General features: G+C 41.2%; 1 protein-coding gene across 1 annotated transcript in view; it reads left to right on the top strand.

Annotated features, from left to right (window-relative positions):
- Positions 1-26857, top strand: part of LOC119942767 (transformation/transcription domain associated protein) — a 160482-nt gene that overhangs the window by 22824 nt on the left and 110801 nt on the right. Inside the window, exons 9-22 of the mRNA XM_038763700.1 lie at positions 2003-2080; positions 2311-2399; positions 2975-3071; positions 4296-4434; positions 6363-6441; positions 7198-7432; positions 7995-8319; positions 8412-8509; positions 9160-9354; positions 10033-10224; positions 15220-15385; positions 19213-19469; positions 20304-20504; positions 26056-26207. Of these exons, the coding sequence (XP_038619628.1) occupies positions 2003-2080; positions 2311-2399; positions 2975-3071; positions 4296-4434; positions 6363-6441; positions 7198-7432; positions 7995-8319; positions 8412-8509; positions 9160-9354; positions 10033-10224; positions 15220-15385; positions 19213-19469; positions 20304-20504; positions 26056-26207 (2303 nt within the window). The remainder of the gene's footprint in view (positions 1-2002; positions 2081-2310; positions 2400-2974; positions 3072-4295; positions 4435-6362; positions 6442-7197; positions 7433-7994; positions 8320-8411; positions 8510-9159; positions 9355-10032; positions 10225-15219; positions 15386-19212; positions 19470-20303; positions 20505-26055; positions 26208-26857) is intronic.

The following is a 26857-nucleotide window of genomic DNA, read 5'->3' as shown; positions in this document are numbered from 1 at the left end:
GCAGCCATTCAGGACCAAAGAATAAAAGCTGCAGGATTTTTTCCATGACCTCTCCTACTCTACCCTCTGCTAGCTTCATTCATGTCATTCTTGTGCTTCCTTCCCCCCACACTTCCCCCCTCAAAAATCACCTTTTCCCCAGACATCTTATCCTATCACCTCACTCTCTCCCATCCGTAGCCTTATTTTTCAGTCAAGATGTAGCCTGGAGATGTAGTACAGTGCTCTGCACATAGTAAGCGCTCAATAAATACGATTGATTGATTGATTGATTGGAGAACCCCCTATCCCATTGTGGACATGGTCCTCTTCATTCTTGACTTCTTCCTAACCCAGTCACTGCTCCTCCTCCTCTTCAGTCTTGAGTTCTTCCTAACCCAGTCACTGCTTCTCATTGTTGCTGGGATCTGTCTCCAGATGCCAGTGCCCCCATACTGCTCTCTCCCAAGAGATGGGGGGGCTCACATTCCCTTAACTGTTGGGGGGAGGGGGAGAACTAGGCCATCCCCTTACCCTCCATGCCTGTATCACATCATTCCACCTCTTATGTTCCTCACCTTTTCTTCTTTTGCAACCCATGTATTCTGCTTCTACTACCCAGTACAATTACTAGTTGCATCCTGGGTCCCACCTCTGCTTTTCAGAGTGATTTTGACATCTTTCTCTCTTTCCTTCTCTCCTCCTCCTCCTCCCTATGCACTGGTCCTTGGGGACTTCAGTGACCACATGGGTTCCTGATGATCTCTCGGCTCCCTACTTCCTCTCACTCAACTACTCAAATCCTTGCTCCACCTCCATCTCACCCACTGATTACCTGTGTGGCAGCTGACCATATTTACAATTGTAGCAGATTTCTAGGCAGTTGGCAATCTTATTCCTCCAGCTGCCCACTTCCTGTCGTTCCTCAACTCTGCTGATCTCCAGCACCATCTCACCCACTCATGTACTTGGACCCATGCTGGATCTCGGTATCATTTCTATCCTCATCAACTCTGAAATCCTGTTCTCTGAGAACAACATCCTAGCCTGCCTTCTGTCTCACACCCCTCCCCCAATTCCTGCAGAACTGTCCTCTTTCCCCATGGAAAACTACCCTCTTCCCACCTCCAATCTCATGATGCCCCATACCCCCGCAACACTCATCCCAGGCCATCATGCCTCATTTGGATTTCAGTCACCCCTCTCTTGAAGCCTAAGTCCATATCCTCAACTCTGCCCCCTCTACTGAACTCAGCTTCCTAATGTTCTTCTCCCTCCATTGCTCCTACCCCAACTCTGAACCCTGGATCAAAAATTCCACAATACGCTCCCTCTGTTCCTGCTCACATACCACATGGAGTACTGCTGGTGGAAATCCAGGCTGAACTCAGCCACTTCAAACTTCTCCATACTTACTGTATTGTACTAAGCGCTGGGATCAAAACAGGCAAATCAGGTTAGACACAAACCGTGTCCCAAACAGGGCTCACAATCTTAATCTCCATTTCACAGATGAGGAAACTGAGGCAGAGGTGAAGTGACTCACCCAAGGTCACATAGCAGACAAGTAGCAGAGGTGGGATTAGAACCCAGGTCCTTCTGCTCTATCCACTAGGCCTTAATACTTCTCTACTTCTCTACATAGTCAAAGACTTAACTTCATGTTACTGAAACTGTTACATTACAGGGATTCATTTTTGAATTCTTTGATGTTCCATATTGAGGAACAGATATTTCCCCATATCCTACAAATGTTTCCCCGTGTACTTTCATGTGATCCAAGAGGCTGCATGTAAAATATGAAAAGGTTACGTAGAAAATATTAGCCTGGCTATACTTCTGTACTTTTCACAGTTCAGGTTGCCATAGCATTTTGGAAGATCTGTAATTCATTTTAAGAATTGAGATGATGAAAGTATGTAGTTCATTTTAGTAATTGAGAGGTGAGCAATGTTTATTTGTGAATTTTTGCCTTTGAACTTTAAAATAATTTCCAAAATCCTACACGTTTTTTGTCTTCCAGCATTCCATAATTCCCAGAGGGTCTTTGTCCTTGAAAGTATTGGCTGAGTTGCCCATCATTGTGGTTTTAATGTATCAGGTAGGTGTCTTGAATGCCTAGGATCGCATCTTTAGTTTTGTACCTTTTTATATTGAGACGGTAGCTGAGAGAATTCGTTGTTAAAGTAAAATGTAACATTCTTATTGAAATTACTAATGCAGAATATCTGCTAATAAAGTTTTTTTATGCCGTGTCTAATATTTTTCTGAGTAGCTTGCAGCAACAGTGTGAAAAATGGAGGTTTTTGACCCCTTTTCTTGTCGCTTTAGCTCTACAAGCTGAACATTCACAACGTAGTTGCTGAATTCGTGCCCTTGATAATGAATACCATTATCATTCAGGTATCTGCACAAGCAAGGTAAGATTCAGCTGTTTCTCTACGATAGAAAACTTGTACGGCAGTTTTCAGTTTTGATGGCTCACAGGAGTTCTGAATTGCCAAGTCATAGACGTTTGGTAAAACAGATTGGTGTTTTGCTCTTTCGAATCTGTTGTTTTATAGCGAGAGGTGTGTTTTTGTTTTAAAAGCATAGAAAAATACTTTGCCTTTTAGAAAAAAATGTGTTGGTAATGGGCAATAGAACCCAATTACTATTGTCAGTAGCCAGTCAATTAAATCTGGCCCAGGTGCCATTTTCTTAGTGAAACAGGCTTGTGGTCTGCCAGTTTGGCCATCTTTTTCTGTGTGATATTTGGAGAGTGCCCTTGGATTTAAAGAATCGTTCAAATAAATGAAGGTAGTGTGGAAGTTTTTGCTGTTGTATAGTTCTATTGGGATCTGTTTTGTGCGGAAATTAAGCATTTAGTTGTTTTAATAGGTTTTTTTTGTGTGCAATGCCCTAACACTTAACTTCATTTAACAACAGCAAACAAAACCCAAGACCAAAAAAAGCCAGAATAAGACCTAGTAAAACCTGCTCTTCTTAATTTCAGGCAACATAAACTTTACAATAAAGAGTTGTATGCTGACTTCATTGCTGCTCAGATTAAAACCTTATCATTTTTGGCTTACATTATAAGAATTTACCAGGTGAGTGAAACATATTTTAATCTTGCCTGGGCTTTGATATATAGTAATAACCTGTTGACAAGACTGTTAGAGATGAATAGTATAACTTGGTGGAACAATTTGTTATTCCTGTTCACATTTAAGTGCTTATCCTGTGCAAAGCACTAAAGGGAGGAAAGGAAAATACTGAAAGAAACCACATCAGATGGGATACCTAGCCCACAGGAGACTTAGACTTAACTGGGAGAGGATAGACCTGTAGAAAAATAAGAACATCATACAAACACAATGAAGAAAGGTTAGCATTCAACATGAAAATATCAACAGGAACAAAATTTATCTGTTAAAGTACTTGAAGCGGGACAGTCTTCAGACTCCCCAGTACTCCAGACATATAGTCATTGTTCACAAACATCCATTCCCATATAATAATAATAATAAAACAATTATGTTATTTAAGTGCTCACTTTGGGATGGACAGTCTCTGGAGCTCACAGTCTTGATCATAAATCGGCTTTCTTTGGTGTCTGTTTAATGAGATTTTGTTTCGAGAATGTGAAAATGCACCTGTTAAAGACAGCAAATTATTCAGGCAGGTATTTCCATCCAGGATAGGTTAAAGACAGCAAATTATTCAGGCAGATATTTCCATCCAAGATAGGTTAAACATTAGCATAAATTAGGGAATTATTGCTTTTTTGGAATATGTTTAATTGGAATTATAGTATTGCTAGAAAATTAGATTTTATTTTATTAGCAAGTGAGAATCCTTGAGAATTCCTCCCATTCCTTCTTCAGCTGAGGACTCAAGTGGCTGAATACTGGGGTCCTTAAATGTACCTGACCCTAACATGGGGATCAGGCTCACTGGACTCACTAGATCCTGGGCACCATTTCTGAGGCCAATGGGCTTTTTCTGCAGAGTAGTAGCCCAGAATGGTACTCTGGGCTGCCAGAAACATCCTGGACGTAAAGTACTTACCTGCCTTATACATGACACGGAGCTATTGTATCCTCAGAGCCTTTCCCATAGAGGACATCTTTTTTCATGCTCTTTCTACTGTACAGTTTGGGTAGGCGCATTAATTTCAGTATATTTACAATTTTTTTTTCTCCGATTTTAACAGTTCCAAAAATCAAAGGTCTGTGTTCTTGTCAATGTTTGACCATTAATGGGCTATTCCCCCCCCGCCCCCCCCCCCCATGATTTATCACATATCTGTTATTCTTTAATGCTTCTTTTAGGATCTGGTAGCCAAGTATTCCCAGCAAATGGTCAAAGGAATGTTGCAATTACTGTCAAACTGCCCAGCAGAAACTGCACACCTCCGAAAGGAACTTCTGATTGCTGCAAAGCACATTCTTACCACCGATTTAAGGAGCCGTATGTAGCTTTTTCTCTGTGCCTGGATATGTGGTGACAACGGGCTCTCATTTTAAATAATGCTCAGTTTTACTTCTACCGAATGTATCTTCTCTTTAGATCTTTGGAGTTAGCCTATTATTTAGGCAAATAAGGAAAGTCCAAATGTGCATATGTATATTCTTCTTTACATTTTTATTGCTGCAGTGAATAACTTAGTGATTTCTCTTCTTGGTGTGTCCTTCTTTTGCTTGCTTTCACAATTTGTGAATAACTTTTATTCATCTTTCCCATTAAATTGTACACTCGAGGTCAGAGAACATGTGTGCCTTTCTATAAAAATATTATTGTACTCTCCCAAGTGCTTCATATAGTGTTTGGTGCTCAGTAGGTGTTCAGTAAATGCAGTTGATTGATAATGGGTATATCCTATTACATGGACTTGGAGATAGTTGATGGAGCTAATTTTCTGGAGTTTTTTGTTTAACTTTTGAATCATGATAAGCATGACTGCATTAGTGACTATTCTACTTGGGATCATAGTTTCTAATGCAAAAAAGTAGGTTCTGACTGTGCACACTCTCCACTGCAATAATTATTATTGTTGATCCTATTTACTGAGTGCTTACTGTGTGCAAAGCACTGTACTAAGTGCTTAAATCAAACGATTGAACTCTCTGTCCGCACTGCAAATTGCAGTCCTTGAGGGGTGATACAGTTGATTGTTCCTGTGATGGAGCCACCGTGGTGCTGTCAAATGGCTTATCATATTGATCATTGTCATTGCTAGGCAAATACCCTGGCATTTGATATTGAGTTCGAAATTGTCCTTAGAATTATTAAATTCCTTCAAGTTCCAAGTTTCAGTCAGTCAATGTTAGTCAGTACTTCTCCACCAGCTTGACAATTGGCTCTCTCCCAAATTTATTTTTCTCTGTGTGATAGAAGTAGTAGTACTGGCATTTAGATTGAATATGAGGGTTGAATAAGAGAGATGAGTTGAGGATAATGCCAAAGTTACAGACTTGTGAGACAGGAGGAATGATGGTGCTTTTTACAGTGATGGAAAAATCCCTAAGAATTGTTGCTTTAGTCTTGATGGTTTTCTCAATTTCTCCAAAATTATTTCCTTTTGATTGAAAAATTTTCCTTTTTGTTAAAAAACTAAAAGCAACATATGCAACTTTACTGTGTGTCAATCACTGTTGTAAACATTGGGGTAGATACAAGTTAATCAGGCTGAACACAGTCCCTTTCCCATAAGGAATGGACTCCCAGGTCTGTTCTCTTTCCACTAGGCCAAACTCTTTGTACTCTCCTAAGTATTTAGTACAGTGCTCTGGCCACAGTAAGTGCTCATTCCATACACTTGATTGTTAGGAAAGTTGCAGTAACTACCTAACTGTCTAGAGTGAACTACAGGGCAATTAGTGCAGCTACAGCAGTGGGGATGCATCTAGTCATAGACAGGCATGTCCCTACTACAGAGCATAAAGCCGTTTATTGCACAGTGGAAATTCTTCATTATAATTAGGAAAATATTCACCTAATGTCAGGTATCGACTCTCTTTGCAAATAATCTCCTTTACATCTTCTTAAAGTTACATTCCAGTCATGTCATTTTGGGCAGGTTGATATTTGAAGGCATTCTCTAATTGGAGAAAACTCCGTTTTAGATTAAATGGCTTTAGCAAAATAAGAACTTCAGTAGAACTAAACTGTAAAATATTTAATGCATCTGCCCATTCTCAAATGTGAGTTGCGTTCTTACTAACTGAATTTTGGCTTCAGTGTAAGCACTTTTAGTTGTTATTGTTATAGTGTACTCCCCCAAGCACTTAGTAGAATGCTCTGCACACAATAAGTGCTCAATAAATGCGATTGAATGAATGAATGATGTTATGTGAAGTCGATTTTGTCAGTGAATCGCAATGAATTTTGTATTCTAGAATTCATTCCGTGCATGGACAAACTGTTTGATGAATCCATACTAATTGGCTCTGGATATACAGCTCGAGAGACACTGAGGTATGAGACTAGTTGAATGCATGCCAAGAGTGGTGGTGGTCTGTGGTATTTTATGCGCTGAATCCTTAAGCCTACAGCTTGCATTCTGGAGCTATTTATGTCCTTAATTCGTCCATTGTGCTTAGTTGCCAGAATTGCATATGTTTAAATGAACTGTACCAAATGTACCAACTGACAGCCTAGAGAATTGAAGTATGAGTTGAATTGAGGAGGGTAGATCTTGCATAGTAAAAATATATAATGCTCATTGTGAGGAATAGCTAAAAAATATTTAATTGCCATAGGATAGATGTTAAATGTTGTTCTCTAGCTAATGACTTTATGGAAGGGTGTTGATTTTCCTAGAAATTTAAAGCTTGAACATCTTAATGGCTGTAATATATATTAAGAAAATAAAATGCTAATTGCATATACTTTTCCACTTTTTGAACAACAAAAACTCTGGCAGAATGAACTTAAAAATATTATCTCCATCAACCAATTATATATGCAATTGCTCCTTAAGTTTTATGGTCAAATGAAAGTTGTCATTTTAAAAATGACTGTTTATAAAACCATTATAAAAATGCTTCTGAAAAGGTACAATGGGTAATAGCAAATTCTTAAGATGAATTCTGGGTCGGACACCAGTTACTCCATTGTGTTAAGTACAGATCAGATGATTTTCATGAAAGGAAAAATGAGAGAGATGAAGTGAGGCATGCACTTTTAAAAAAATAGAAGGGAAAATAAAAACCACCATTTCTGTCATTTTAGGCCACTTGCCTACAGCACCCTGGCAGATCTGGTGCACCACGTTCGTCAGCATTTACCACTAAACGACCTCTCCCTTGCTGTCCAGCTCTTTGCCAAGAATATTGACGATGAATCATTACCTAGTAGTATTCAGACCATGTCTTGCAAACTTTTGCTGAATCTCGTAGACTGCATCCGTTCAAAAAGTGAGCAAGAAAATGGAAATGGGAGAGATATCCTAATGAGGATGTTAGAGGTATGAATTTTATTTTTAAAGTAAAAGATGAATGTCTTCCCACAGTTTTCTTAAGACTGTCAGATTTTGAAAGTCTTGCTCAGTGGGTTTTTTTTTTAGACCATTATGTATTATCGAGTGAAGTGCCAGCTTCATCAGTCCATGCATATGTTCAATTGGGAAAGTGAGCATACGTGGGTCAATTTTTAGGTATGTTGTTGCAGGAAAAAAAGCAATTTTAAAAATAAGAAAATTGAAGGCCAGGAAGTATTTCGCGTAGTTTACTTTAGGCTAATTTGATTACTTCCCAGACTGTTGTTTTAGTGAAATCTATTTCTATTTAAGCACTTGATATTCACTATACCCTTAGCCCCACAAGACTTTTGTACATATCCATAATTTATTTATATTAATATTTGTCACCCCTCTAGACTGTAAGGTCCTTGTGGGCAGGGAGAGTGTCCGTCAACTCGGTTGTATTGCACTCTCCCAAGCATTTAGTATGGTGCTCCTCACTAAGTGCCATGGACTGATTGATTTCCTGCAACTGTCACATTTATTGAGTTTTTTTTTCTCCTCTAAGGTTTTTGTCCTTAAATTCCACACTATTGCCCGCTACCAGTTATCTGCCATTTTTAAAAAATGTAAACCTCAGTCAGAACTTGGAGCAGCAGAAGCCGCCCTGCCAGGGGTCCCGACAGCCCCCACGGCTCCGGCCCCGGCTCCATCACCAGCGCCAGCCACTTCTGTTGCTCCAGCTCCAGTGCCTGTTTTTGAGAAACAAGGAGAAAAGGAGAAAGAAGACAAGCAGACATTCCAAGTCACAGATTGCCGGAGTTTGGTAAAAACTTTGGTTTGTGGTGTCAAGACAATTACCTGGGGCATAACGTCGTGTAAAGCACCTGGTGGTAATGTGGCATTTTAATTACCTACATTCAATTAATATTTTCAGTTTTCTGAGTAAAAGCTGTACTTATGTGTGTAACCCTTATCTTTGCAGAAGCACAATTCATTCCCAACAAACAGTTGCAGCCCAAGGAGACCCAGATTTACATAAAGCTTGTGAAATATGCTATGCAGGCTCTAGATATTTATCAGGTGGGTGTCCTAGCCAGATAACTAGCTACTCTGTTCAGAAGATGTTTCGGGTTTTTTGTTTTTTTTTGATGTTTTCTTGAGCCCCTTAGACTTGTACATTGAATGCATGCTGCTTTGGGTGATGCGACGTAATGTGGTCATAGAACTCTCCGGTATTCGGAGAGCTGTGGAAGAAAGAGAACAGAATTGGGAGACATTAGACCATGGCTGATGCAGACTTTGCCAGTTGTCTGTGTTGTCAGGCCTTGGGCAAGTCACTTAACATCTCTGTGTCTTTTTTTCCTCAACTGTAAAATTGGCATGAATTGCTGTTCTCCCTCCCTCTTAGAACTGTAAGCTTCTGGTAGGACAGAGACTTTATCTGATCTGTTTATATTATATCTGCCCCTGTGCTTGACATTTAATAAGCACCTTATAAATAACTGTCATTATAAAATGTCTTACTGAGGTAGATTATATTTTCAGGACATTTTCCAGTCTAAAGCACTGTATAAGCCCTAAGTATAACATGGCTCCTGAAACTGAAGGCCATTTTCAAGGGGGTTTATTTTGTAAGTTCTGAAATGGAATTTTAGTTTGTGTAGTTCAGTTTGTTAGCTGGCTTTCTGTCTGAGAGTACATAAAGTAATAAAACCTTTTTCGTACTGTAGGTGCAGATAGCAGGGAATGGACAGACCTACATTCGGGTAGCAAACTGTCAGACTGTTAGAATGAAAGAAGAGAAGGAAGTGCTGGAACATTTTGCAGGTGTCTTCACAATGATGAACCCTTTAACATTTAAAGAAATCTTTCAAACCACAGTCCCTTATATGGTGGAAAGAATCTCAAAAAATTATGCTCTTCAGGTATTGTCAGTTTTCTCGTTTTCTTGATTGCTTAGAAATTTCTATTAAAACATTCTTTGGTTACTAATAAAATATTGTATCTGCAATGATAGTGTGACAATTTAGACATTTGTTTTGATAAAGAGCGTAAAGATCTTTTTGAGAGCAGATTTTAAAACTACTTTGTTAAGGCAATTGTGTAATAGAAAGAAAACTTTTATAAGAAGCAGCAACCCTTTGACAGCTTCATCAATTCAGCCGTATCGCATGATTTCATTTAACAGTTTGGAGTGGTACGCTGTTGAAGAATTGGGGAGCGATCTTTCCAAATCCGTATGCCTGCGTAGAATGTGAAGTGATGTCAAAATAAACTTTTGTGCTGTGATGATCAAGACATTAATACTGCAGTGTGGCTTTTCCTTAAAATGTCAGGGTCTTGAAGAACACAATTCCTGCATTATAGACGAGCTGACTGAACTACCTTTTGTTGTTTGAGGGAATTAAGTGTGTAGATTTTAAATCAAGTTGGATTTGTAAGTGCTTAAGACACAAGCTTTCATTTGATGTATTTTTCTCTGCTTTCATATGGAAAGTAATTCATTCTGGGAGCCCCTGACAGGCCAGTGAATCTGTTGTTTTGGGAGGTTCATTACCCTTTGGACTTTTGGGAAATAAATCAATTTTTTCTTGCTTTGACAGATTGTTGCCAATTCCTTCTTGGCAAATCCCACCACCTCTGCTCTGTTTGCTACTATTTTGGTGGAGTATCTTCTTGATCGACTGCCAGAAATGGGTTCTAATGTAGAACTCTCCAATCTGTATCTCAAGCTGTTTAAGTTGGTCTTTGGCTCTGTTTCACTCTTCGCAGCTGAAAATGAACAAATGCTGAAGGTAAGCCTTGTTTTGATTAATATAGTGCTTTAAAAAATCAGCTTTGAATGGATTTACTCTTTTGAAGCCTTTTCGGAATATACTGTCTCATCATTGGAAAGAGTTCTCTGATTTTGCCCATATCCTCAAATGATGAGAACCCAGCATTAAAATACTTTGGGTAAGCAGTATATTAAATGTTGAGAAACACATTCAAAGCTGTGAACTGAGGTTTCAAATTCTAAAGCTTTGTGGTTGTACTTGGAAGTGATGTGCTTGGTGCTCTCAGCAGGATTTTCTGTATGTGTTCAACTTTTGATGTGGGTTTTCCATCTCCTAAATATTTGTGTATTTTAGTGCTTCAGCCAAGACAGTTCAGAAATGCAAATATTGGGAATTATTATTTCTTTATCCTCTGTCAAAGTTCACAAATATTCTTTTAATGATGGACTTTATTAGTTTCTGGGGGGGGGCAAGTTGGTCGCATTTTTATGGCAAATATTCTAAGATTTATTTGGGGGATCTAATGTTAAAAGGAACTCTATTACTATTTTTCCATTTTGAGTTATTATTATTTTGAATAAATAAGCTGTCAGTTACTAGAAAATGTTTACATAGTACAGTTGACTTTTTCAGAGTGACACTTTAAGCTGCCAAGTAGTTACGAGAGGTTGTCATGGATAAGCATAACAAAACTTCTGTAAATTTGGCCTCTCTGCATGAACAGAGATTTCCCTTCCCTTTTGTGACTGTTTTTTCACTTACTTTTTGAAGTCCCCATGCTCGAATTTCAGAATCCAATTTTGCCTTGCACGTAGTTTTCATTGTGGTTTACCATAGCCCCAAGTAATGCCACCTATCTTTTTTCAAGCTGTTTGTACCTTCCATTTTTACTTCTGGCACTGAGGGAGAATCATGCTACTCCATTCCTTTATCAGTCATTCAGGAGCACTACATGGGGAGCAAATTGTAACAGTAATTCTTTAAAAAGAATTCAGTTCTCTGTATAATTCTGTGAACAGGAAGCCGAATATCTCTGAGTGCTGGGTGCACGGTAGTGGGGTAACAGCAAACTTCGAACAGTTACTATAACAGATTCACTTTGCAAGTTGAACAGTGTATAATGGTAGCGTAGTCGCCCGCTGTATGGTGGACAGGCCTACGTCCTGGAACCAAGGCTCTGAGCATGAGAACCTGCAAGAAGGAATTGGTTATAGTGCTGTTGGTGGACTCTCATCCTTAACCAGTCATGTCCTTGCTGGGGCAGTTGGCGCAACAAGCTGATTAGTGGGCAGGGGTGCAGTGCAGCATGTGGCAAAGTGCTTTTAAGCGTTTTATGTACCGATTCCATTTGGGGCTAAAGTGACTGCACATAGCACTGATACTGTGCCATAGCTCTATAGGCTAGCAGTAGTTGCCAGGTCAAGCAGCATATAACTAATGGGCTTGGTGTGCCTTTTTTTTTAAAAAAAAAATCCCTTCTCAGTCTTCCTGGATTTCACCTGATAAGATGAAAGCCAGGCAGTCCCTTACTTCCTTTCCCCCCAAAGCCTTCTATTTTACCAATCAATTAATTGTATTTATTGAGTGCTTAACTGTGTGCAAAGCACTGTACTGTATAATAATATAACAGAGTTGCTTTTATTTCTTGTCCCCAATAAGCTTACAGTCTAGGGGGGAGACAGACATTAATATAAATTTCTTGAAATATTTTACAATTTAGTCGGCAAGATAGACATTAAAATGAACTACAGAAAAAGGAAACAACAGCGTATAAGGACACCAGCTCCTACAAAAATCAAACCTCTACAAATTTCCCCCCACCCCCCTGGTAACTGTTAGGTGCTTACTGCATACCAGGGACTGTAATGAGTGCTAGGGTAGAAGCAAGTTAATCAGGCTGGACACAGTCCATGTCCCATGTGGAGATCACAGTCGTAATCCCCATTTTACAGTTGAGGTAACTGAGGCACAGAGAAGTTAAGTGACTTGCCACGGGTCACACAGAGACAAGAGGCAGGGCCAGGATTACAACCCACGTTCTTCTGACTCCCAAGCTCATGGTCTATCCAGTAGGCCTTGCTGCTCTCAGTCGACTAGAAATCTGTAGTATGGACATCCTGTTCACCGGTTACTTTTGTCTGCTGTGTCAGGAAGGGACACCTGAATTTTTGAAGTTACAAAGAATCCTGCTCAACTTTGCGTGAGAAACCAGATGGTAGTTTCCAGGAGTATTAACTCTTTTATATAAAGGATTATATTTAAATATAGGAGATAGGTTATCTGATTTCAACACATATTGGAGCAGCACTGTCTAGTCCAGAAAGTGGAATAGAAAGGAGGCTGAGAGAATGGCTTTTGGCTTTCTCAAACTTTTAATTGTAGGGCTTATGCACATTTTTTAATATTCATTCATTCATTCAATCAGTCGTGTTTATTAGCGTGGCTCAGTGGAAAGAGCACGGGCTTTGGAGTCAGAGGTCATGGGTTTGAATTCCGACTCTGCAACATGTCTGCTGTGTGACCTTGGGCAAGTCACTTAACTTCTCTGAGCCTCAGTTACCTCATCTGTAAAATGGGGATTAAGACTGTGAGCCCCAAGAGGGACTTGATCACCTTGTATCCCCCCCCCTTGCGCTTAGAACAGTGCTCTGCACATAGTAAGCACTTAACAAATGCCATTATTATTAGAGAAGCAGCGTGGCTCAGTGGAAAAGAGCATGGGCTTTGGAGTCAGAGGTCATGGGTTCAAATCCCGGCTCTGCCAATTGTCAGCTGTGTGACTTTGGGCAAGTCACTTAACTTCTCTGTGCCTCAGTTACCTCATCTGTAAAATGGGGATGAAGACTGTGAGCCCCACGTGGGACAACCTGATTACCTTGTAACCTCCCCAGTGCTTAGAACAGTGCTTTGCACATAGTAAGCGCTTAATAAATGCCATTATTATTATTATTATTATTGTTACTATGTGCAGAGCACTGTACTCAGCGCTTGGAAAGTACAGTTCAGCAACAGAGACAATCCCTACCCAACAACGGGCCTCAAAATCTTATGCTTTCTATATGTAACTAAAAATGTGTAGAATTTTATGTAGGATATTGTTTGTCATTGAAATAAACTGTCATGGAACAATGGAAACTTAGCATGGCTTAGTGGAAAGTGCACGGACTTGGGAGTCAGAGGACGTGGGTCTGCTGTGTGACCATGGGCAAGTCACTTAACTTCTCTGTGCCTCAGTTCCCTCATCTGTAAAATGGGGATTAAGACTGTGAGCCCCACGTGGGACAACCTGATGACCTTCTATCTTCCCAGTGCTTAGAACAGTGCTTGGTATATAGTAAGCACTTAAATGCCATTATCATTATTATTATTATTATTACTTAATAATCTAACTCACGGAATTTGATTTAAAGGAAAGAATTCTGAAACTGTGTATATGAAATATTCAGGTTTTTAGCTATCCCTCCCCATGAATCAAGGTCCTTGAGTCTGAAACAACTAGTTTAATATTAATCCTGTGATTTACTGTTTTTACCGCAGGATGCTGAGGCTCTACTTTTGAGTCTGGAGTTGATATAATGTCCTTCAGTAAAATATTTCAGTGAGTCATGAAAGCTATTCACCGGCATAATGTGGCCGAACACAAAAGTTTCAGATGTTAGCCCGTAAATACCTTTCCAGATGAATTTTCTTTCCTAAGTCGCATATATCTGGGTTGCTGTCTCTTGCATCCAGTGGAATAGTAAGCCCCATTAAAAGTCAGTCTGGTAAAGGCCCTACTGAATAACACCAAATTGTCCATAGTAGGGTTTTTGAGAGGTGGCTCGAGAAAGCTGGCCTAGGACAGGCACTATGGTCTAGTAGTGTACAGACTGGAATCCGGAGATCTGAGGTAGTTTCAGCTCCATCACTTATTGGGTGTGTGACTGTGAGCAAATTATTTAACTTTCTGTATTTCAGTTTCGTCATCAGCAAGTGAAGGATAAAATACCTCTCTTTTCTCTCCTTCCCCTTAATGTTGTGAGTCTCATGTGGAAACGGGGCTGTGTCTGGTTTACTCATCTTGTAACTACCTCATCTCTTAGTGCTTGATACATAATATGCGCTTAACAAATACCTCAATTATTATTCCTCGAGCTCCTGGTGTATGCCAAGCACTATCTTAAGCACCAGATATAAAATATAATCAGATCAGGCATAATCCCTATCCCACAAGGGACTCACAGTTTAGTAGGAGGGAGAACAGGTACTTCATTCTTGTTTTACAGATGAGGAAACCGACTCCAAGAAGTTAAATGACTCACCCAAGTTCTCTCCGTAGTTAAGTAGCAGAGCAAAGATTAAAACCCGATCTTCTGACTCCTAGTTCTGTGCTGTTTCCGATAGGATTTGTTGCTTCACCGTCAATAATAAAATAATAATAAAAATTATATTCTAGGAGAACATGGGGAAAAGAGGCAAGAACACTAATGAGATTCCTGGCCTTGTCGAATCAGGATATTGATTATTTACACCCACACTCCTGACCCTCATGTAGCAGTATCTTTGCTGCATTAATGTAGTTGATAATGCAGTTGGTCCTAATCTGTAGGAAGATTGGGAACTAAGATTCTGAGCCATAAATAACTAATGGTTATGAGAAATAGAAAATGTTCTAGGAGGCCTGCTTCTTGTCAGCCTTCCAGTCGTATTTATTGAGTGTTTACTCTGTGCAGAGCACTGTACTCAGTGCTTGGGAGAATACCATACAACAGTAAACAGACACATTCCCTTCTTCTTGAATGACTTCTAATTTTTAGTGATTGTCTTGCCTGAAGGAGAGTCTATTATTGTGGCTTTTGAGTCCAGGAGATTAGGAAATTTATAAACTCACTTTCCCTTGTAAACCAAGTGAATATAGGTCCCTGTCCTAAATACTGCATCATATTGATTGAGCAATGATGTTATTGCTATCTATTGATCTCTTTTTTTCTTCTTCCCCCTCCTGTTTATTGACCTGACTTTCTAACTTAATAGCCACATTTGCACAAGATAGTGAACAGCTCCATGGAACTCGCCCAGACTGCCAAAGAGCCCTACAACTATTTCCTGCTGCTTCGAGCCCTGTTTCGCTCCATTGGTGGAGGAAGTCATGACCTCCTGTATCAAGAGTTCTTGCCACTGTTGCCTAACTTACTGCAAGGTCAGATTATTTATTGCTTTTCCTGCCAATCTTCTGTAGGAATGGACAGGTACATACTCCCTGGAGTTGCCACTGTTTGCCTGTCTGGAACAGAGTGGGGATCCTTAGATGAAAATCCAGCGGGTACAGAGAGGTGTGGGTTCCACAGTTGACAAGTGTCAGACTCTGAAAAGTATGTTGATTTTTGAATGGAAAAAATGAAGAAAAGGCATTTTCCAAAATGTTTCCCTTCCTTTTAGGCCTCTTGGCTGCTACATCGTAGACCATTCAGCTACCTTTGACATTGTGGATCTCCCCACCCCCCCTTTCTCCTGGAAACATTATCTAAACAAATAACAGATCCTGGAAACAGTGGCTTTACTGACACTGCCATCTCCTGGTTCTCCTATCTCTCTGACCCCTTCTCGTCAGTCTCTTTTGAAGCTCCATTTCTCCCTCCCACCCTCTAACTGGAGGGGTTCCTGGAGGCTCAGTTCTGGCTCCCCTTCTATTCTTCATGCACACCCACTCCCTTGGAAATTTCAATTACCATCTATGCAAATAATTTCCAAATCTATTTCTCTTCTTCTTTCATTTCCTTCTCCTTTCAGGACATCTCTTCATGGATGTCCCACATGCACCTCAAACTTAACATGTCTAAAGCAAAACTCCATGTCTTCCCACCTAAACCTTGTCCTGCCCAAGACTTTCCCTTGACTGTTGACAACACCACCATCCCTCATGTCTCATAAGCCCCTAAATTTGGCTTATTCCTTGACTCCTTCCATTCAGTCCACATATTTAGTCTTCCACCAAATTCTGTCAGTTGTACCTTCACAACTTCTCTAGAATCCACCTGTTCCCTCCCCATTGAAACTAGTACCACACTGGTCCAAGGATTTGTATCCCTCCTCACATTCTGCATCAGCCTCACTGACCTCCCTGCCTCCAATCTCTCCCCTCTCCAGTCTGTGCATCACTGTATTGCCTGGATCACTTTTCTAAAAAAGATAAGTATTTTACACATCTCTCTTCAAAACCCTGTCCTCTCCTCAAACAGAACATCCTTGCCATTGGCTTTAAAGTACTCAATCTGCTCTTCCTCTTGTACCTAACTTCACTCATCTGCTTCTATAACTGGAATTCCACAATTTACTCCTGTAACACCAACCTACTCACTGAACCTCCATTTTCTCTATCTCCCTGCTGACCCTTTGCTCATATAATAATAATAATAATAATGATAGCATTTATTAAGCGCTTACTATGTGCAAAGCACTGTTCTAAGCGCTAGGGAGGTTACAAGGTGATCAGGTTGTCCCAACGGGGGGCTCACAGTCTTAATCCCCATTTTACAGATGAGGTAACTGAGGCACAGAGAAGTTAAGTGACTTGCCCAAAGTCACACAGCTGGCAATTGGCAGAGCCGGGATTTGAACCCATGACCTCTGATTCCAAAGCCTGTGCTCTTTCCACTGAGCCACGCTGCTTCTCTGTCCTCCCTCTGGCCTGGGATTCCCTTCTCCTTCATATCCTTCAGACCAGTGCTCTCCCATCTTCAAAGCCTAACTAAAATCATATCCCCTCCAAGAAGCCTTTCCTGACTAAATTCTCATTTCCCCATACTTAGTGCCCTCCACTCTGCATTACCTATGCACCTGGGTTTGCTCCTCTTAAGCACTTTGATACCACTCCACCCCAGCCCTTATGTACTTGTCCTTATACTCTGTGGCTTCCCTTACTTGTTATTTATTTTAATGTCTGTGTCCCCCACAGAATATAAGCTCCTTGAATCAATCAATCAATCAATCAATCGTATTTATTGAGCGCTTACTATGTGCAGAGCACTGTACTAAGCGCTTGGGAAGTACAGATTGGCATCACATAGAGACGGTCCCTACCCAACAGTGGGCTCACAGTCTAAAAGGGGGAGACAGAGAACAGAACCAAACATACCAACAAAATAAAATAAGTAGGATAGAAATGTACAAGTAAAATGAATAAATAAATAAATAAATAGAGTAATAAATATGTACAACCATATATACATATATACAGGTGCTGTGGGGAAGGGAAGGAGGTAAGATGGGGGGATGGAGAGGGGGATGAGGGGAAGAGGAAAGAAGGGGCTCAGTCTGGGAAGGCCTCCTGGAGGAGGTGAGCTCTCAGGGCCTTGAAGGGAGGAAGAGAGCTAGCTTGGCGGATGGGCAGAGGGAGGGCATTCCAGGCCCAGGGGATGACGTGGGCCGGGGGATCTTGAAGGCAGGGATCTTGTCTCCCAACTCAATTGTATTCTCCCAAGTGCTTAGTACAGTGTTCTGCACATGGTGATACCATTGATTTCAAATCATGGGTGTTTCTTGGGGCATTGACGTGTAGCCCCCGGGCTACGTTTCGTGACCTTGAAACATCTCTTTTGGCTCTTGTCTCCCTGTCTGCCTGATGCATGTATTTTTTTATTCCTCTTTTCCCATTATTGTTTATACCATCCTTCAAGTCAGCAGTCTAAATTAAGAGGCAGCTGACTGTTTGCGTCAAGGTAATGTAGGCCCAAGGAGAGTTTTTTAATACCTTCCTTTTCAAGAGAAAACAGAGCCAACAGTTTGGTAAATGTGGTCATCAAAATACTTTGAAAGGAGTATTTGGAACTGAGACTTTACCTCACCTGGAAAATGTAAATGAAATCAAGAAAAACCTGCTTATAAGAAGATACCTTTATCTCATTTTCAGTGCCCGGCGAACTGATTCTGATCCTCTCCCACAGAAACGTTATATTGTGTCTGTGTGTGTATGGTTATAGATGCCAAGCTCCATGGGGGCTATGATAGCAATTACCTCCACAAATGCTTTTGAGTGAGTTCCCAGCCTTGCTCTTCCTAAGTCTCTACAATGACCAAAGAGATCCCAGTCAGAACTGAAAAGATCCAAAATGGTGACCTTCTGGCCTCTTAGCTCTCTGAAGCCTATCTTTCCATTCCCTACTCCTCCTGAAATTGCTGCCTTTAAACTTAAAATGAAGTACTTGATACCTGTGTATATAATTACTGTACATCTTCAGAAGTTGTTTCCAGCTAAGCCTCAAAATGAGGAAAATTGAATTATACCCAGTATTGTTTGTAGGTGTTCAAATTTGGAATAGGCACCCTTTGAGGAGATTTTGTGAAACTATCCAAAAAGTTCCCATAAAGTATAATACCCTCATTCCATGGTATTTAACATTAACTGTATGCATTTGGAGAAGAAACTATAGCTGATATTAAGGTAGAATTTATTGTTATTTCTCTGTTTGATGCTTACCATTTGTCATGCACTGGGGTATGTCAGTCAGGCTGGACAAAGTCCCTGTCCTATATGGGGCTCACTGTCTGTCTCCTCTCTAGACTGCAAGCTCATTGTGGGCAGGGAATGTGTCTGTGATTGTTATATTCTCCAAGGTCTTAGTACAGTGCTCTGCACATAGTAAGTGCTCGAAAAAATACAATTGACTAAGTAGCAGGGAGAATAAGTATTGAATCCCCATTTTACAATCAAGGAAACTTGAGGCCCAGAGAAGTTAAGTGACTGCCCAAGGTCCCACAGCAGTCAGGTGGTGGAACCCAGTTTAGAATCCACATCCTCTGATTCCCAAGCTTATGCTTTTTCTGCTAGACCATGCTACTTAGTTGCCTTTAAACTAAAAAAAAATAATATTTTAGGGAAGATAGTATGTAGCCATGGAACAATTTCCAACTGATTTAGGAGGACCATATTAAGGTGTGGAAAATACTTCTAGATGGGCTTATAGACCTGGACTAATGTTTTTGTCAGTTCATTTGGCATATATTGAAAACATAATCTTTCACTTTCAGGGCTCAACATGTTGCAAAGTGGACTACACAAGCAGCACATGAAAGATTTGTTCGTAGAACTGTGTCTCACTGTACCCGTCCGACTGAGCTCTCTCCTTCCGTATCTACCAATGTTAATGGATCCTTTGGTATCAGCTCTAAACGGATCTCAGACTTTAGTTAGCCAAGGCCTAAGAACTCTTGAATTGTGTGTAGATAATCTTCAGCCAGACTTTCTGTATGATCACATTCAGCCAGTCCGAGCTGAGCTCATGCAGGTAATATGCAATTGTTCTAAAACCCAGTAGAGGGTATTAATCTTTTCTCCATCTACTTTTTTGCTTTGTAATTTAGGTTATTATTTTCATGGACTGTTTCTAGTCATATGTTAAATACTCTGTTTTTTCAAGTTTCTAATATAAATTACTATAGGGTATAATCTGATCACTTCACAAAAGGTGACACTGCTCAGCTAAGAAAATATTGAAATTATCCGAATCAGAAGATTGAAAGTTTTAAGTTGTGCGGAGCTGTTAGAGTTTTTTTTGTAGTGAGCCCCCCAAAGGGGAAAAAAAACATTATTTCCCCCCTGCCCGTTTACCAAATTTTAAGTTTCTCATATCCAAAGTGAATATTAAAGTATCCGCTTTAAAATTTTTGGTGGCGATACAGAATTTGAGGGACTACGCCTTAAATGATAGCATTTATTAAGCGCTTATTACGTACAAAGCACTGTTCTAAGCACCGTAGGTTACAAGGTGATCAGGTTGTCCCAACGGGGGACTCACAGTCTTAGTCCCCATTTTACAGATGAGGTAACTGAGGCACAGAGAAGTTAAGTGACTTGTCCAAAGTCACACAGCTGGCAATTGGCGGAGCCGGGATTTGAACCCATGACCTCTGATTCCAAAGCCTGTGCTCTTTCCACTGAGCCACGCTACTTCTCTTTAAAGCAGTGGATCCTGTTATATATCAGAGTAAAACAGCTTTAAACTGGGGAATATTTTGCAAGGTAATTTAGAAATACCCATAAGATTTTGTGGCATTCATGTAGAATGTAAAAAAGCGTACACTTTACTATATGTATTTCAAAATCTACTTTTTTTTTAAAGGCTTTGTGGCGTACCTTACGAAATCCCGCGGACAGCATTTCTCACGTGGCCTACCGTGTTCTTGGTAAATTTGGAGGGAGTAACAGGAAAATGTTAAAGGAATCACAGAAGCTTCAGTACATTGTCACTGAAATTCAAGGACCCAGTATTACCATAGAGTTTTCTGATTGCAAAGCATCTATTCAGCTTCCAATGGAGAAGGTAAAATTTAATGTCTGCTCTTATATTAGGTAGTGTCTTTATGATGATCCTGGAATTTAAGTGCTTTACTATATGTCAAGCACTGTTTTAAGCACTCAGGTAGATACAAGTTAATCAGGTCAGACAGTCCGTGTCCCACATGGGCTTCACAGTTTTCATTGTTTTAATCGTGGAAAAACTCCTGTAATTTATTGATTGAGGCTTGTCTGATTTTGTATTGGGAAATGAAACTAATCACATGGGAAGGCATATAGCTGTTCTTTGTATTAGATGGTACTAGTGACAGTAAAGTTGACCTATAGGTGTTTCTGTGGCCCAAAAAGCTGACATAGGCCTGACATTCATGACCACAGAATACGCTCAGAAGGATTTGCAGTTTGCAGAGTTTTCGTTTTGGCTTCTTTGTCTTCCTCTCTTCTGGAACTCTCTGCTCAAAACAGAACCCAAACCTCTTTGTTTAGTGTGTACAAATGATCTCTCTGCCACCTTTGCTTTTCAACTTTGTTGAGACTGTTGCTGCATTGCTAATTGTGGTATTTGTTAATCATGAGGTGCCAAACACTGAATAATAATAATAATGATGGTATTTGTTAAACGCTTACTATGTGCAAAGCATTGTTCTAAGCACTGGGGAGGTTACAAGGTGATCAGGTTGTCCCACAGGGGGCTCACAGTTTTAATCCCCATTTTACAGATGAGGTAACCGAGGCACAGAGAAGTTAAGTGACTTGCCCAAAGTCACACAGCTGACAATTGGCGGAGCCGGGATTTGAACCCATGACCTCTGACTCCAGAGCCCGTGCTCTTTCCACGGAGCCACGCTGCTTCTCGAACTAAACACTAGGGTACAGTCCAGATAATCAGGTTGGACATAGCCCCATCCCATGAGGAGCTCACAGGCAGAGGAGGATTGAATCTCTTTTTTTACAGATGAGGTGACTGAGGCACAGAGAAGTTAAGCAACTTGCCCAAGGTCACACAGAAGACAGAGCTGGGATTAGAACCCACATCCTCACTCTTTCCAGTAGACAATGCTTTTTCCTTGGCTTGGCTTCTCGGCATTGGCTGAGATTGGTAGATAGCCTTAAAGTGTTTAAAGTTAAATACTTTTAAGGTGTTTAAAGTTAAAGTGTTTCCTTCCTCTTCCTTTCCCTCAGTTGCCCAGTTCCAGCTCATTGTGTGCCAACTGTTTAAGTGCCCTTCATATGGTCTCCTTCATGGCTTCATTGAAGGGAGCCCAGCCTCAGTGCTGGTAGACTGGCTTTGTTCCAGGACTTTGTTTGTGATGCTGTTTCAACAGTTGATGTTGAGTATAGCCTGTTAGTGAAGCTGATGGAGCTAATGTAGGAATGTGGTTGTGGTGCTTGTAGTGTGTTGAACTGAATGCCGCTTAGGTCACAGACTTATGTAATGGAATTGATTTCTGGGTTGCCAGTGAAGGTCCTGGGCTATGTGCATGTTTTCTCAGAAGCAGACTGATCAAACACCTTACTCTTTTCAGATGTTTTGTCATTCCACGCTCCAAGTTTGAAATAATAGCCTTTAGTTGTCTGGGTGTCTCATGGGAATAGGCCTTTTGGGCACAGGCATCCACTATTAATCAATCAGTACTATTAACTGAGCGCTTACTGTGTGCAGAACACTATACTAAGCGCAGACAGGTTCTCTGTCCACAAGGAATTTACAGGCTTGATTTAGAAACTGTTATGGCTGTTTTTGGAAATTTGGAGATTGCTCAGGCCTGTCAAGTTGAAAGTTTCCCAGAGGATTGAAGCAAATCAGCAGCCAAGTTATTTATTTGACTCTTCAGCATGGCTTTGGGCTGCCCTGCTTTATTCTTCATCTGGCCCTTGTGGGACTTCACTCTGCAGCTGGAGATAGACAAGAAGTGGTTCATGGAGAACTCCCTGGAGCTGAAAACAGAGATCAAGAAGAAGAGCTGGGAATACAATCCTTTCTGGAAGTGCTTGTGGGACTACTTCCCTTTCCAAAAATGCTTTGTGTTCCCCAAGCCAGGGCCAGAGATGGGATGGCTGGAGTGTCTGTGTGAGGGCTGGGCTCCAACCCACCTCCACGGAGAGGGCTGCTGTTAGCAGCATTGTCGCTGAAAACCCTTGTAAATGGCAGCAACTAACCTCACCTTCACCACCTGGACGCATTTTAGCGATTTGGTGCAGAGCTACTGGGAGGTGACAGGAGCGGCATCCTGCCCTGCCTGGAGAATGATGTCACCACTCTTGTCATAGCCGGTAAAGGGGTGGTGGTCAACGGAGCTGTGGCCACATGTGATCGTGAGATGCAGGGGTTCTTCTTGCCCACGGAACAGGGGTTTTTGTCAGAGCAAACTCAGGAAGATAGAGATGAAAGCTCTGGTCTGTTTTCAGGAAGAAATTGTCCAAGGACCAGTATGGAAAGTACCAGGCAGAGCTAATGACTGGGATTGCCCAACTCTGTCACTCCCTGCTGGACCAGAACCAGGTGGCATCTACCCAGGGCTGCCAGGAGATAGTAGAGCCATTGGATAAAGAGCTGAGACAAGATGGCTACACCAGGGCTGGAGGCTATTAGATGTACAAAGTGAAGTGGGGTCTCGCGGTGGAGAGGTTCCGAAGCATCCCCAACGAAAGAGTCAAGGTGGAGGACATCCTATTAAAGTTCCTGGCCTAAAGGGAGGCTAAGACAGGCTGTGCTCCAGGCTTACCAGAACCTGACCCAGACCAGAAGCAGCTTATTTGGACAGGCTGGCGATGATCAGCCCCAAATTTTGGCCAAAACAGCCTAGGAGAGCCCCGACCCTGCGAGAGTCCTGAATCCCTCCAGTTCTGCCTGTCCATAGATGGACAGGAAGGGGGCCCTTTGCCTAGTGAACCCCACTCCTTGCCTCCCCTTGGCCCACCACCACTCCTTGTCTTTGAATCTTTGGCCCCTTCGAGTGTCAGGGGGATCTGCTGGAGTCTAGCCAGATGCCCCTACCCATGAGGTTGGCTCCAGGAGGTCAGGGGAGAAAGGTCTCCATCCTCTTGCCCACCCTCCCACCTTCCTGGGCAAGTACATCTCCCCAGCATCCTGGAATCACCCAACTCTGTGAAATTCTGATTTCAGAATTCCGATCTAACATGCCTGTCCCCTTCTCCAACAGTCTTTCCCTGCTTTTCCCAGAGCCCTTTCTACTTTCTTGGTGCCCATGGGTTTCTGGCTCTCTCCCCTCCCATCTTGCCATGTCTCCGGATCTAGTCTCACCTCCTTCTCCTGGGGAGAGACCTCACCTCTCAGGAATTCATTCTTCAGTATAGGTTTGTGCCTTGGAGAACCATTCTCCTATGACATGGCACTCCAGAATTGCGTCTTCGATTCTCTCTGGGTCCTAATCTCCCAGTGATCATACCTCAGAAATCTCTTCCACAAGATGGCCAAGGGGACTTCTTCACTCTAGTATTCCCTGATCTTTGTCTCCCAATCCTGCCATGTGATTGACTGTGATCCCGGTGGGCTGATAGGTGATCTGTTATGTCTTTTTAGCCCTCTCAGGGAGGAGTCTCTAGGAGTGAATTTCCTTCTCCAAAGTTTTTTCCTAACCTCTTTCTCTGAGTGTGGCATTTGTTTCAGTGACCCCCTACATTGATCATTGATGTTTATTAAACTCATTCTGTGTGTGTAGCACTGTATCCTTTTAGTTGCTGCAGACATTGTCTGCTGTGCCACCGGAAACTGTAATCTGGATCACATAACGGTAATCACATTGCAATTCTGGGAACATGTAGTCAACGGTAGCCTTCAGTATCTGGTTCAGAAAAACTCAGGCTAGAATCTTTCCAGCATCGAGGGTGCCACAATAGTGTCATAGTCTGATGGCCTTTCATCTTTCTTCTTGAAGGCGGTGGTAGTAGTGGCACTCATTCATTCAGTCATATATACTGAGCACTTAACATTTGCAAAGCACTGTACTAAACGCTTGGGAGAGTACAATATAACAATAAACAAACACATTCCCTGCCCACACTGAGCTTCGGTATATCACATTTTGAGAGAAATCTTTCATAAGTAGGCTTGTAGTTTGACTTTTAGTGGAGAAACAATGCTAAGTGGAAAAACTCTCACTTCCTATCCATATTTGGTTTGGCTTTCCTGTGTGGGTTGTTGTGGCTTAATTATTTAGTAATACATTCTACAAACATAAAATGAATTTTCAGTGAGTGTAATTAATGCTTGTTGTGTATATTAATATAATCATAATGTGCCTTGGCATCAAACAAGCTGATATTGCAAGGTTTACTTCTAAATCATCTGTTTATGGGTACTAAGTCAGTGTTGTCTGAGGTTATCTTTGATTGGTTCTTTGCATAAAATGTATTCAGTTATTATCAAAGGTAATTTATTCATTAGATGGTTTGAGGTACTTTAAATATATCCAGGGTTCTTTCTGCCCTAAGGGCTATCTCATTGGCAATGTATACCTAGGAATTGAACAGGGAAAAAAAAATCACATTTTTTTTTTTTTAAATGGAGAGTTCAGTATAAACCCAAGAAATCTATCTTGTTGTGTTTCAGGCATAAAAAGTTCCACATCACTGGTCTGCAGAAAACTCATTGTTCTTTTCATTGGGACATTGATAAGGTTGTGTAGAAGATTATGAGAGCATCTAGTTAATCTGTCAAATGAAAGATGTCTTTTCTTTATGTGGGGAAAAATTTACTCATTTCTCTGTAGCAAGAGGCCTTCACAGGTCACTTGATTTACATAATTTCATGATCTCTATTTAAGCATGGATGATTGGATTTCATTTTATAGTAAAACAATGGAATTCCTTATGTCATGTTGCTTTCCCCCACTTCTACTTCCCTCCTCCCCTTTTTCTCTCTTTCTTCCTCCCCTTCCCCCTCAAAAAGAGAATCTTCCCTAGAGATTGCATTCAGTGAATGATCTGTTAGGGTATTTCAGGTACACTAACTATTTAGTGCCAGAGAACTCCAAATTTTTTTTACCTTGCAATCCTTCTGAGCTCTTATAACCCCTCTACTACATTCAGAAAGAGTGAAAGGATTGCCATTTGTTGAGATGAGGGACGGTCACAGTAACAATTTTCAATCAATTGTCTTTATTGAGCGCGTAGTAAGTGCAGAGCACTGTACTAAGTGCTTAGTATAGTACAATACATCAGAATTAGCAGTCCCATTCCATGCCTATGAAGAGCTTACTTTTGCTTCACCAACTGTAGGCGTGATCAGACACTTAACTGAGTCTTACCCTATTTAGAGTCAGGTAGAGGGCAGGAAATTGACGGGATGCAGAGGGAAGCAGAACAGATAGTGACTAGAGAAAAAGGAGGTAGACTTGATCGTGTTGATGTGGTCACAGGAAGTACGTTGGGGCATGCTCCACTTTGGACCTCTGGTCTCCATAACTGCCAAGAGGTTTCAACTTGGGATTTTGTGATCTACTAGAGAAATGCATCTAGTCTCTTTTTGGCTGATGTTATGTTTCAAATTATATGCTCTCTTGAATGGCTTGAGCAATGCAGGAGCCTGACTGATTATTCATTCTCTTCCTTAGGCAATTGAGACCGCTTTGGACTGCCTGAAGAGCGCTAATACAGAGCCATACTACCGGAGGCAGGCGTGGGAAGTGATCAAATGCTTTTTGGTGGCCATGATGAGTCTCGATGACAATAAACATGCCTTATATCAACTCCTTGCACATCCAAAGTAAGTGGAAAACTTCAGCTAGTGAGATGAAGGGATGTGATTCTCTACATAACTTGCTCTAGAAATTAGAGCTAGAAAAGGCCTTCTCGGTTCCTTAATTTGGAATGTACAAACAGCAGGATCTGTGAGTGAACAGGGAGGGACTATGATTTACAGTTGAGCTGGTAGCTTTAAGCTTCTCTTGGCCTCTGGGACCTTGAATGTTTGGGAAGGAGAAAATTGAGGTATGACTTTGAAAATCCCTTGTTTTTTGTTCAAAAATTTTTGACCCTTGGCCGACTTGCTATTCCCTCATCTGGATAAGGAAAGCTAGAGGTAATTGATAATAATAATAATGGCATTTATTAAGTGCTTACTATGTGCAAAGCAGTGTTCTAAGCACTGGGGAGGTTACAAGGTGATCAGGTTGTCCCACGGGGGGCTCACAGTCTTAATCCCCATTTTACAGATGAGGTAACTGAGGCACAGAGAAGTTAAGTGACTTGCCTAAAGTCCCACAGCTGACAAGTAGCAGAGCTGGGATTTGAACCCATGACCTCGGACTCTAAAGCCCAGGCTCTTTCCACTGAGCCACGTTGCTTCTCTGGTACAAGGTGGGAGGAATGTCCTGGCGGAATGTTGTGTAGAATTGGAAAGCAACGTGGCCTAGT

The sequence above is a fragment of the Tachyglossus aculeatus genome, chromosome 21 (assembly GCF_015852505.1).
Source record: "Tachyglossus aculeatus isolate mTacAcu1 chromosome 21, mTacAcu1.pri, whole genome shotgun sequence".
In the NCBI taxonomy this organism is placed as follows: Eukaryota; Metazoa; Chordata; class Mammalia; order Monotremata; family Tachyglossidae; genus Tachyglossus; species Tachyglossus aculeatus.
The sequence above is the reverse complement of the archived record's forward strand: the minus strand, read 5'-3'. Positions and strand labels throughout refer to the sequence as shown.